This window comes from Solanum pennellii, chromosome 4, assembly GCF_001406875.1.
Source record: "Solanum pennellii chromosome 4, SPENNV200".
Taxonomy (NCBI): Eukaryota; Viridiplantae; Streptophyta; class Magnoliopsida; order Solanales; family Solanaceae; genus Solanum; species Solanum pennellii.
Genome location: NC_028640.1, coordinates 66,648,841 through 66,662,257, shown reverse-complemented (window position 1 = coordinate 66,662,257; position 13,417 = coordinate 66,648,841). Strand labels below are relative to the sequence as shown.

General features: G+C 33.2%; 1 protein-coding gene across 1 annotated transcript; it reads right to left on the bottom strand.

The window, feature by feature from the left end:
• Positions 1 to 4,014: 4,014 nt before the first annotated feature.
• LOC107018009 lies at positions 4,015 to 9,921 on the bottom strand. The gene is made up of 6 exons (XM_015218343.2): positions 9,328 to 9,921; positions 8,553 to 8,621; positions 8,314 to 8,418; positions 7,655 to 7,774; positions 4,567 to 4,656; positions 4,015 to 4,478 (listed from the first exon to the last, which is right to left on the bottom strand). Exons 1-6 carry the CDS (start codon positions 9,832 to 9,834, stop codon positions 4,362 to 4,364), a joined length of 1,008 nt encoding a protein of 335 aa, XP_015073829.1. The 5' UTR covers positions 9,835 to 9,921; the 3' UTR covers positions 4,015 to 4,361.
• Between the last annotated feature and the right edge of the window lie 3,496 nt (positions 9,922 to 13,417).

Here is a 13,417-nt window from a genome sequence, read left to right as displayed (position 1 = left end):
TTCTAGCTTGGACTGGATCTTCTTCCTCATGTCTTGATGCCTTGAAGTTCCGGCATGGACTAGCTTTTGTTTATTTTAGCTTCTTAGAATACTCTTAGTTTAGTAATTTGATCATAGATGTTCTTGTGGTGATGACTTCCAGATTTTGGGGAATAATAGATGTTGAATTTTAGAAGTTATTGAATTGGTTTTTATTATGAGTTTAAGTCTTCCGCATTACTTTCTGTTGATATTATATTGAAATGTTAGGGTTTAGATTGGTTGGTTCGCTCACATAGGAGGGTAAGTGTGGGTGCCAGTCGCGGCTCGGTTTTGGGTCGTGACACAAGTAATGAGCTAACAAATTACTTAGCATTTCTTATGAATGGACTTGACCCAACACAGGAATTGATAAAACACACACACACATATATATATATATATATAACAATTACATATAATTGACAACTATAGCCCAATATAATTTCTTTATTGGAGAATTGGTAAACTAGTCATAATTTCTAACTTAATTAGTAAAACATCTACACCAAAATAATTATTTAAAATGTCAATATTTTAAAAAATAATTTGTATTCAAATATTGTTATTTGTCTTTCCTTTTATTTCTTAAACAGTTCAACATTGGACCAAATTCTACACCACTAATCGGTAAAAACGAAAAAGAAATACATCCACTTCCCATTTACACTTCTTCCTAGGTTTTAATACCATTAAGTTTATTTGTCATCTTTCACGTTTTCAAAATTTTTTTCTCTTTCATCAACTTTTCAGTTTTCATCATTGTCCCCGTCATGCACGTTTTCTTTTTTTTTTTCTTTCATCAAATTTTCGTCATTATTCTCTCCCTCATTGTTGAAGAATAACTAATTATTACAGTTCGTACCAATTTGTTCAAATCTATCAATTAATTCAAGAAATCTTTCAATTGATAAAGATATTTTCGAAGTCATCATTTACTTTGCGAGATTTCATGAAATTTTGTTTTCAAATCACAAATTATGTTGAATTTCAGATTGTATATGTTACGGATTTTCCATTATTTATTTTTTATTCTTATGTGAGTTTGTTAACATACTAATCAAATATTTATGTATTTCGAGTTTATATTATTTTAAGCACTATTTGTTTGATTTTTTTGTAATTTTATTTTCATATTTGAGATCTAGTAGATTGTAATATGTATTAATCAACTTAAGCATTCATAAATCATATATTGTTTGATTTTTTAAATATTCATATTTAATAACTTCAATTTTTTTCTTATAGGGTTATAATGCACAAGTGAATATAGATTCACATTTGGGTTTGGTGAAAAAAATCGAAAAAAGGAACATAGCATACGAAGAAGAAAGAGAGAGTTAGAGAAGAAGGTTGAAAAATTGTATCATACCAGAATAACATTCATATTAATTTTTGTTTGTCAATTGTTTTTCTTTTTACTTATCATTTGAATTTATATTAAGAACATTGCATTTTTTTATTAGTTTGTAGTCATTCAAATAAGTACGCCAAATAGATTTGTATTTCTTAAGCATAGATGTATCCTATTCTTTTAACAGTCAATTTGTATCTTTTTTAGAATATTGTATCCTTCCTCAGCAGATTGTAATATTTTCACTATGTACACTATTTGCTTTTCAGAATCTTGTATCCCTTTTTCTTTCATAGGTAATTTGTATTTATTTTTAGAATATTATATATCTTTCCTCAATAGATTGTATTATTTTCACCATGTATGCTATTTCTTTTATAGAATGTTGTATCCTTTCATAAATTATATTCACATGTAATGATTAAATTATATTGAGATACAATCAGTAATATTTTTGTAATACAAATAAAAGAAATATATATTTGACAGTCATGTAATACAATTTTGATCATTGAAACACAATTTGCAGTTTTCACTATGAAAGTAAAATATCAATTTAATTTGAATGGTAGTGAACACGTAAATGTAATAATTATTGGTCTAGAATTATAGTGAAAACATACTAAAAAGGAAAGTTGATCCAATTAAATGAAAAAGGAATTGTTGACAATTTTAAGTGACGTGTTTCTACATTAAAAAATATTATCTCCCTTGATTTTCTCCTTTCTAAATAATTGTAATCTTGAAAATCAAACAAATAAGAAATATAGAAATCAAATACATAACAAACTAGAATATTGACATTTTAGATAAATATTGAAAGAGTGGCTAAAGAAACCTATTAAATGTCAAAATATTGTTATTTTGAAAATTTTTCATTTATTTATTTTTAACTAAAAGTTAGCATCAAGCCTTTTATTATGAAAAAAGGAAATTGAGTTATGTACAAGACCAGACCTAAAAGTGGTCTGACCCTATGTACTTAGTGTAGGAATAGTAAGAAACATAAAGATTCTTCATCTTCCTACTGCTCAATTTCTTGATAGCACAAGTACGAATGACGCTTCGCCCAAACCAATTTGCTCCTCCATTATTGAAGTTGATAATTCTGGTGTTGCTAGATTGGTTAAACAAATATTTCATCTTAACTTATACTAGCTGCAGATTTGAATCAAGATGCCTCTCTATTCTCCTTATATGTCATTGTTGTAACGATTAGGTTCAATCGTTAGAAAAGTCAACGGGAAAAAATTTTGGATCGAAAAACTTTTTCGTGGTAACTTGAAGTCTCGATATGGACGAAAATTGGAGTCATGAAGGTGTAAGGAAATCTGGTAAAAATCGAGTGAATTATTTAGAATTTTGATTACATGAGTAGATAGATAAGTCGTTAAAGAAACCGTACGACTTTACGAAATGAAATTTGGGCGAGTAGAACTCCCGAAATCGATCTAAGCGTGAGCAATATTTTCTGAACGTCGTTGGTTAAAAGTGTGTTGTGAAATGGGGGTCTTGGAATTATTAAAATAGCTCACTGTTTCGTGCAAGCCGCTTTGGCGGTGGTTTTGGTCGCTCTGGCGATGCCGCTGTAGCGGGGTGAGGGACACTATGGTGGCCAGACGCGACTTAAAGTTGTAAACAAACTCCTAAACATCCTTATTTCTGCACTTTTCGGGTTTTAGAGCTAAGGAACGTACCTTAGACGATTCTTGACAGTTTTCACCATTTTGAGGCTAAAGGTAAGATTTTAACTCCTTGAATCCGTTTTTTGATCTATAGATTGTAAATTAATGGGTAATTATCGATGGGGGATGGGCTGATATAGAAACTATGGTGGAAAAGCCCTAATTTGAATACTTGTGATCATGGGTATGATCTAAGATTGTTTGAATTGTTAGTAATCCTGGTAATTAGTGATTATTGAATGATTTCCGTATCATATTGATTGTTTGTAGACCAAGAACAAGCGGAACGAATTCGGGAAGGATCAAGTTTCTTAGGGTTTCAAACTTGTTCCGACGTAGGTGATGGTTGTGATTATATGATTGTATGATGTATGTTTGTTGACAATATCTAACAAAAGGATGAAAATTATTAACGTTCAAATACTAGGAGGATGTTTTCTGCCAAAAAAAAGATATATTTACTTAAGATATAATTTAAGCTTAGGATATAAGTTAAAGATGTTTTTGACCAAGAACTCTTCTCGAGAATGCCCGAGTTTTGCAGTTTGTCAAATTGCTTGCTTCTCCTAAAAACATTTTGGCGAAGTATTGTCTACTACAGAGAAAAACTAATTCCCCAAGGAAGTCTCAAGCATGTCAAAATGAGTTTGTCTAAGCAACACCATATTTTATCTTTATTTATTACAAACATTCAGAATATACATGTCTTATTTTGAGAGTTTTCTGTTGGAATCAACAATTTGGTACTAGTTGGCATTACAATACATGTTTTACTGGATTGTTGTAATAAATTTCTCCAATTGATGCTTTACCTATTTCAATGTAATCTAACCATAAAACAATTCTACACTGATCATGATCATGATGACATACTCGTAAACTGGTTTACTTCGAAAAAGTAGAAATGATATGACTTATGATACTAAAGAACCAAAACAGATGTTGGTATAGTTAGGAGAGAAAAGTTGTTTCGATTGCTTCACCATAATGTTACTGGTTCAAGTTTTGCACATTTTCTTGGACTAGAAATACTATGAATTTTAACTGCTACATTACCTTCTACCTAAGCTCACCGTAAACCTTCATCCAGTGATCATTTTCACAAGTCATGACGGCACTGATAATGTCAGATTAAGATTCTGAAATTTGGAAGCAGTTGGCTCTATCGGCGTTCAGCACCATGAACAATTTCGAATTAACCTGATTGTTTCCTTCAGCTATTAGGGTATTCAATCCGTCCACCTCTTCCAGCAATTCTGAGGTAACTACCACAGAAATATTCGACAATGGTATTCATTGGCCAACTAAAACCAATTTGAAACACTGAAATCCCTTAGCTTACTAAGATGTCTTTCCATGTCTTGCCTTGTCTTCTTCCACTCTTCTTTCTCTATCACAGTGGTAAAATCATCTCTTTCCTCCTACATTAATATGATGCTCCCTCATCAGAGATGGATAGACAGCGACAATAATACAGAGATAAGAAAGAAATTGAGTAAGAATACTCACTGATGGTATAATTTTGAATGAGTTCCCGTTATCACGGATGACAAGTAAATCATTCTTCCTATCCCTGCTTTTTCCTCCAGGAACTGTCACCTGTTTTTGGAACACAAAATAACTTTTTAATACTAACAATAAATGAAGTGAGAAACCAAAGGCTACAACCAGATGCTCAATGTCTACCAGTTGAAACAGATTTTGATGGGAAATGTCTAACTTTTTGCAGCCAATATCTCACTGTAACAAAGCATTTCTTCATTCTCCACACCATAACAACAATAAAAAGGATAATGATGCAATGAATTTTTACACAAGTGTTTAGTTTTTTCTCTTTCTTTTCAAACTTCTTTCTTTTTTTCTCGGAGAAAGGCGAGGTGGGAAAGAATGATCATTTTCTTGTCCACTACAGTTTCTTTCATTATATTTTGCAGACAGCCTAACTATAGTTGTATCTGATGTGCCTCCCAACAAAAGAACAACAAAGTTATAAATAAAACACTTAAATATAATAATGCTTACAACAGCTGTAATAAGCTACAATAAGCACTATCATCGAAAAAGAGGGTCTCTGAAGAGCTATTGTCACTGTGCAGTTACATCTGGGACAATATATTTAAAAGTTGTAATAAAAGCTCTTTCATTGGATACTAGTACTTACCAACAAGAAATTGCACATCAGACTCATAAAGATAAGTACGTCAAAATGCAAACCTATTATAACAATATAACTGGACTTTTAGGGAGTAGTAGAAATATATATATCAAAGTTATCATTTTCAAATGAGTTCAAGACCTTAAAGAAAGGGCAAGTTACATGTATCTGCATTGAACATATTTCGAACATTTCTGATACTTTTTCTTATGTTTTTCAATCAGAAATACAATATCTTGTAAACTTTTTATCATTAAATCATGTATTTTATTTTATTTTTTGAAACTGGTAAATGTGTGAATTCATGTATTTAATCATTTCAAACTTATACCTTTTCTACAGACTAAATCCTACATAGACAATGCAAAAGGGATATAATGAAAAAACAATAAATAAATAAGAGAAAAGCCGTATTTCTGTAGTTGTTACACATTTGAAAGAAGACGAATAATATTTGGGACTGCTGATAAGGTATGCTTCAGAAGTATTCCAAACCTTTCCCTTAAAAATTCTTCCATCCGACCTTACCTTTCTCAGGAAAACTATATTTAAAGTACACATGTTACTTCCCTTAGACTCGTTACCTTGTTCGACTGAACAATCCAACTTTCATGTCTAATAGTATATAAGATGTTCCGAGCATACTTAGTGACTTACTTGTTAAGGGCTTTGCAAGGGAAGTCCTACTATAAAATGCCACGAAAAGAAACAGAGAGACTGCTAGAAAATGAGTCTTTGTAGCTAGATAAAGAATTGATAGGAAATATGGATGTGTAGGGGGTTCAGATTCTTGTCTTTTTAACCTAATTTTATGTTTTATTGTGTAGCAGTGATCACTGATTGTGCAGCACTCCGTCAATTGAAGCATTTAAGAAAAGCATAATTATGGGACGAAGAAAAATCTTTAATGCAAGTCAGAATAAGCAGTTAGAGAAAGGATAACAGTTTTATGTCCAACCACCCAGCAAGCGAAAGTAGGAAAGGTTGAGTCCAATTAGAAATATTACAAATAAAGGTAACTGTTGTTAAACAAGGTGTTCTTTCCCACCTAACTATTCTATTAAAATCTAGAGGCAATCTAAAGAACCAAAAAAGAGGATCAACATTCTCTAATTTGTATAAGAGTCTGTCCTTGTGAATCTTGATACAACGAAAGCAGCTACAATGATTCATAACACCTATCAGAAGCTCTTTTGATGGAGGAGAAGTCAAGAACTAGGAGCTTGCTCTATCACATTCTGAAGACTATACTTGGGCATCTAATAGACCAACTCAACCAAATTTTCTCTTGCGCCGGCTCAAAGCCACATATCTTTGGCACAATATTCATTTAGTATCGACTTCTCATATTGCTCTTTGTTTGCGCTCAGATTTCAAAAATTGTTCATGCACCTGTGTAGAATCCTCCAAAATGCACTATTTTAGAGGATCCGATATGCACCGATTGGCATTTTTGAAGAGGCAAATCAGCATAGGCTTTTAGAGTAATTCTAATTTCAGTCCCTAAATCATAGTCAAAACAGTTATTAACACACACACTCCTTACCTTTTCATACTAGTAGTCACAGTATTACTCAAGGAGTTTCTTGTCCCTCAATGTCACTTATTATCGTTATTTCTTGCATTTTGATATCGTATTATTTTGTAGCAGTTGCATTTCTTTTGTCAAAATGCTTTGACATACTTTTTATAGTATTTTCCCATGACTTCTTCACTCATGTTATTTCTGTTTTCGATTAGCTTTGAAATTATTTCCTTGAGCCGATGGTCTATCAGAAAGTCTCTCTACCTTCAAGGTAGGGGGATAAGGTCTGTGTACACTAAACCCTTCCCCAAACCCCACTTGTAGGATTACACTGGATATATTGTTGTTGTTGTTGTACACTCCTTCCCTTTTCAGTATAAAAATGAAATCCTTTGGCATCATCAGCAAAGAGGAATTGGCTCTTTTGGGTCTGTTATATGACAATTCACTCCGGCTCTATTGCAAACAAAACAATTACCACTTATCAGTGCAAGGCAGCAATTGCAACCTTACCACTTCCTCTCTTCCATATAACAAAGAAATAAATTTAAACTTAAATCCATTAGTTTTCCCCCTTTGCCTCTTACCCTCTTCCATGCAAACTCCTCCTGACCCCTGCACCCTTTCCCTTGAACAAAACAACCATTTCCCCAAATTTCTGTACTCCTTTGCACCGTATAATTTAGTCAGAATTGATTGTTGAGCGGTGTAAATTGTTAAACATCTCTTCAAAGAATTAACAATCCAATTTTCGGAACTCCAATTACACAGGCAGCAAATTCAGCCATATGAAAATAAAAAAGCTATGTCCGCGAAATAAAAGATGATCGCTTTATCAGCCAAGTTACTTTTGATCAATAAAAAATTAGCTAATCTAGAAGAAAAGGTGTTCAATCAAATTTGTAATGATTCCTTACCACTACTTTGGCTCTTGTGATTGATTTGGTTTTAGAATCAATAACGTATATTTCTTCGAAATCAAGAGCAAATTCTGGATCACCTGCCCTGCGATTCCTGTAGTGCTTTGTCAAGAATACCTGCAAAAGAAACACGCTGATCATACGACCCATAGAATGCAAGATTAAACATTCTTACCTTCCTAACATAGCCTTCATACCAGTCCAGAGGAGATGTCTGGATTAACTACTTGAACATCATAGTTGTGTGGAACAAGCATAAGAATTTTGATGAACATCTTTCAGGATACATGGATGGAGTACAAGAGATCAATATATAAAGCAACAAAAATTTCAAAATGATCACCAAAAATCGGTAATAAAGTTTACGGCCTCCCTCCAAAAACAAATCAAGAACAAGGATTAAGGAGGAAGATTTGCCTGAAAGCAAAAATAAAGAAAAAGAAGAAACAAAAACAAGAATACTAAAAGTGTGTTCCTTGAACTTTTTCCTTTCATGTTTTCTTATGTCTCAATGGAAGCTCATCTCGTAGTCCAGCTTGCATTTTACATTACAACTAATACTACTTCACAAGCTTCATACCTTTAGCAAAATAAACTGCATATACAGCATATGACAGAACAAATGTCTAATCAGTTGAAACAGAAGACATCAATACCTTCATAATTTCCCTCTCAGATTTATACATGGGATCTCTAGGTGCATCAATGGGAGGCTCTGTCACATTATAGCACCCATAATCACTCATCGCACACCTGATATACTACATGAAAAAACATATTGCTGATCAAGAAGTTACTTAAACCCAGTATATCTATTGTAAGTTGAATCATAAGTACTCAAAAGTAAGTCGTACAGAATTCAACATGTACAATCATAAATATAGAGATACTACACCTTCTGAGGCATTGGTGCAAGAACTCTGGGAATGGCATATATATCAGTATCTGGAGGTGTAACATACATCTGCATACCAAATAAAAATGATACTTCATTAGCTAGCACATACATTGTTAAAACGGTAATTAACATTCAAATTTCACTATCTGAATTCTCCTACACCCCAAACTTTGGTCTAATGTTCTTTTCATATGCCGACCTACCCATGTTGAATATACACACGGGGTGCGGTAGTACTAGGTGCAGTCCTTCAAATACTCCAAAAACTTTATCAAATTGACATTCTCACCAGGATATATATCAATTGGCATACCAAATACACACCCATATTTGAGTCCATGTAACATGGAAAGACAAATCCCTATTTCATTTTAAAAAACACATCTGAGGTGTAATCCACCCAACAGCGTGTCCAGTCCACAAGCACAGGTTTTGCCAATGTTATTATGCTCATAGGTTGAAGCAGATTGGCACCAAGTTTGGAAGCTATTATTCCGATAGTGATCAACAGTACATTATTCCCCTGACTCAGCCTCTAGGTCATCCCTTTTGGACAACCCTGTTAACCATTTTATCAAGACAGAAATCAACAAAGTGTTTACATCAATATGCATTCCGAACAAATTACATATAACACTAGGTAAAACGCTAAAATGAAGATATTTTATCCATAAAAAGAAACCAAATATGCAATTTCCAATGTGCAGATTCTAGTGCTAACATACTAATGCTCCCAGCAGAAAAAAAAAGAGACAGAGACTCAGAATTTAACCTCACGAAAATCATAAACATCGTTATCAGGATCAGGAGGTTTACGAATGAAGAAATCACAATCGAAAAGGCAAATTTTATGAAACTCCTCCTCCTTAATCCTATAATCCACAATTTTCTCCGAATCCCATCCTTGAGTAAACACAAAGCTACTGCTATTCACCATCGCAATGTCATCATCACCCCTAGCAACAGCTAAAGATATAGCACTACCACCACCTAAGAGGGTATCATAGTCAACATCAAAGTCCTTCTTGTTGTCTGCTTCTTCCACTTCATCTTCGTCCATGTCATATTCATCTGTACCTCCACCGTCAGCATCTCCGTCATCCGCGAACACCCTGAAATCCGGTCTTTTTGAGCTCAAACTTTGTTTAACAAAAATGAGGTTGTTGGAAATTGTCTTAGCGAACGAAATGGTGAAAAGGGTCGGTGTAGAAAGTGAAGAAGGTGCAGTGGAGAAGGTTGAAAGCTTCACCGGAAGCGTCAAGAGGAGACCGGCGCTCATAGTTGTTCAGTGAGTGAAGAGGAAAAAAGAGTGAAGCGGGGGAGTGGATTAGATTTGTACTTTTTGTTACTCATATTATGGTCCTTAAATATCCTAGATTTGATACTTAAGCCCCCTCGATAGTAGGGAATGCGGGGCGAGGTGAGGCGTGTTAAATTCGTTAAGAGCTACAAATGTTTCGATCCACCTAACCTTGCCCTGCCTATCTCATGTAGTAAAAATAATTTATTTTTTAATTTGTTCGTCCTCGTTTTATCATGTCCCCCATAGATTCATTCCACATAAATTCATCATGTATAGTTTTTTTTAATGACTTTCGTGCCACTTACTTTGTTTAATATATGTTAGGAAAGATTAGCTTAAAGTTTTGTAATATAAAATCAATTATAAAAGCTTGATTTCTTGATCTTTAGAACTCCGGTTGAGCTGATTTCTGTTTCTAGTTGCTAGAAATTGTTGGGGTTTTGAGTTAGGATTGTTAGGGGCGCGTTATGGGCTTCTTTTGGAGGTAATTTCTCGTTCAGAACCTCCTTTGTCATCTCTTTAATGGTGATTTCTTGAAGTTTTAGTGCATGAGCTTTTAAGGTGGATTTAAGGCTAAGATTGTGCCCTTTTTGGGGCATAGGCTCCTCAGTTGAATGAGATCAATGGACTCCTGGTGCGGGTCTCAAAATGTAATTTTGATTTGTTTTAAATTTCATCTTCAATTATTGCAATTTGGGTGTCAAAAAGAAGTCTATATTAACGTCGTGATCATTCATTTGATAGTGTGACAACAATTGGAGACAATTCAGAAGGTTAAGCTCTTGTTAGTGATTAATTTGGAGCGCGCATGATCAATTTTGAGGTAGAATACGACTTACCGATCTTAGATTGAGTTTTTGTTGCTATTTACATGTTATTTAGCTAGTATTGGGAGGTTTATCTATCTTGAATCATGTTTTGTTGATAGAACACGTGTTTTAGCCCTTTTTTGGATAGTTTTTGGGAAATTGAGCATGCCTTCTTAGTTTGCATTGTTGTGTTGTATCTATTTTTTTGATTGTAGTGATATTGATGGCTTGTTCTTTGACTTAGACTAGGCATAAGCTAGTGATTGCCTTAGACTTGCTATTTGGAACTATTAGGCTTTAGAAATCCCCTGCATTCGCTTCAGACGACTTAGCTCTTAGTAGACTGATGTAGCAAACTTGGGTATGATAGTTTGAATCCTTAGCTATGCGACAACTCAACTCGTGTAACTGTTTGTCCATATATTTCCTTATGTAACACCCGATTGGGAGACAATCAAAGTCTAATAGCCATTGTTCGAGGCCCTAACACATCTCTTATAGCCACTTTTTGAGGCCCTACCACGTCTCTTTTAATTTAGCCACAGTTTGAGGCCCTGACGCAATTCTAACAACCTTGGTGTGAAGCCCTAACACATTACCACAAGCCACAGTTTGAGTCCGGGTACACTTCTATCTGTCAGGCTTAAGTCTAGACATTGTGGTTTCATTGGGTTCTTTGGGTTGCCTTCGCCGCAATTTGAGTCTGAGGCCAGATGTTATAGTTATAAAATACTTCTAATCCTTGCTAGTATTATCTTTAGCTCTTATGTGATCTCATCGAGCTTATGAGGGTCCGTTAAGGTTATTTACTTTCCAATTGCTCATGAATGTACCTTCTAGGCTTATGGAGGTCCAATTAGGTTATAGATAGTTGTTTTACTTTACTGTTTTGTTCATCTAGATTTGTGGGCTTTATATTTAGACTTTATGTTATTGTTTTGTTAATCTGACCTCTAGTCACCGTTATTTTTGCGCTTTTTATATTGTATTTACTTTTCAAGATCGATCGGCGTATGATGCTTACTGGAAACATATTCTTTTGGTACTTATGATACACTCTACATTTTGTTTTCTTGATGCTGACCTTAACACCAGCCGACAATGGTGATTCGAACTTTCGTGGAGATTGTAAAAAATAGAGAATGTATTGATGACGTCTAGTTTGACTTATCTCGCTCCGTATATAGTTTTAACTAATCTTTTGTACTCAAGACAAGTTGTGCTTGTTACTTTTGGGACTTGTATTATTATAGTATCTTTGTACTTTCGTCCACTAGGTCAAGAGATTGGATCAGTGAATATATGTTATGATTTTGTCATTTTTTAATATTGCATTCTCCTTTAAAATGTTATTATTTCTCATTTCATTGATTCTTCCCAATATGCTTGTTACTTGTCGTTCTGAGATGCGGGTTGTCCTATCTAGTAGTGGGTTATAATAGGTGTCGTCATGGCTCGAGTTTCTCGACCATGACAACAACTCATCAAATTAATTAATTTTGCAAATACTAATATGTTGTTCTCTAATTTGATCGAGGTTAAAATGGGCTATGACATATCATACTATACAAACGGTCAAATTAGATTAATAATAAATTTTTCTTATAGTAGTCAGCATATCTATACTAAATTCTTTTAAGAGTTAAAAATATGAAACTAAAAGACAAATGTTAGATACATTCATTAGGTTTCTTTTCTGAGAACGTTATTCAATACAAGTAGTTTAAGATTAAAGTACTATTCATTATGATATTTATTTTGCAAATGACTTCAGCAAATTGATGGGGGTGGTTGAGCTTGCGTCCAAAATGGGCGGATTAATAATATAAGTTTAATTAAATTGTAAATTTGATTCAAATTGTAATATTTTAAAAAATTTTAAGCTAATTTTCAAATTATTTTTTATTTGCATGTAAGGTTGTATGTGATGATTCTTAAATTTCTCATATGTATAAAGCTAAATTCTTTAGTGTTGGAATGAATTTGTATATGACTTAAGGTCAAAATATTGAGAAGAAAAATAATAAAATTAAAAATAAAGAGTTAAAAATATGAGTATTAGGCAAATAATAATATAGGGTCAAACTTTTAGGAGATAAATAAGAAAACACAATTTCCCACTTAACAAAAATTATTTTCAAAAAATGTTTCATTCTGTAAAAAAGTGGGAAAAGTTGAAAAGTAATTAATTTTTTTAAATACATCTTACATGTTTTTTTTTAAAAAATTAATAGAAGTACATATATAAGTATTTTTTTAATATATATNGTTTGCATACAGTTGAATCGAATTAAAATGTATTGTATATTGCATAATTATAAGTGTATAGCAAGAAGATATATGTTTTTCTCTCGCTTTATACAAAAACAGAAACACAATATATACACTTCTGTTGTATAAAGCTAGAGAAAATTGTATTTCACTGCAATTGTATAATTCGCAATTGTATAATTCGTTGGCCTTTTTCTCTGCAATATTTGAAGTAAAATGTTTGTAAATTGTATAATTAAGTGTATAACACGAAGATATATATTTTAGCATGTTTATATACAATTTTCTCTCGCTTTATACAAAACAGAAACAGAATTTATACACTTCTATGTATAAAGCGAGAAAGGCGAGTGAGAATGGAGAGTGGCGAGTGAGATTTTTGGGAGAGAGACGCCTCAAACTTTAGCTAACGTTTGCTATGGAACACAATTAAATCAAATCCTAGCTACTCCATTTATTTTAGGTTATTAGTTTGTTAT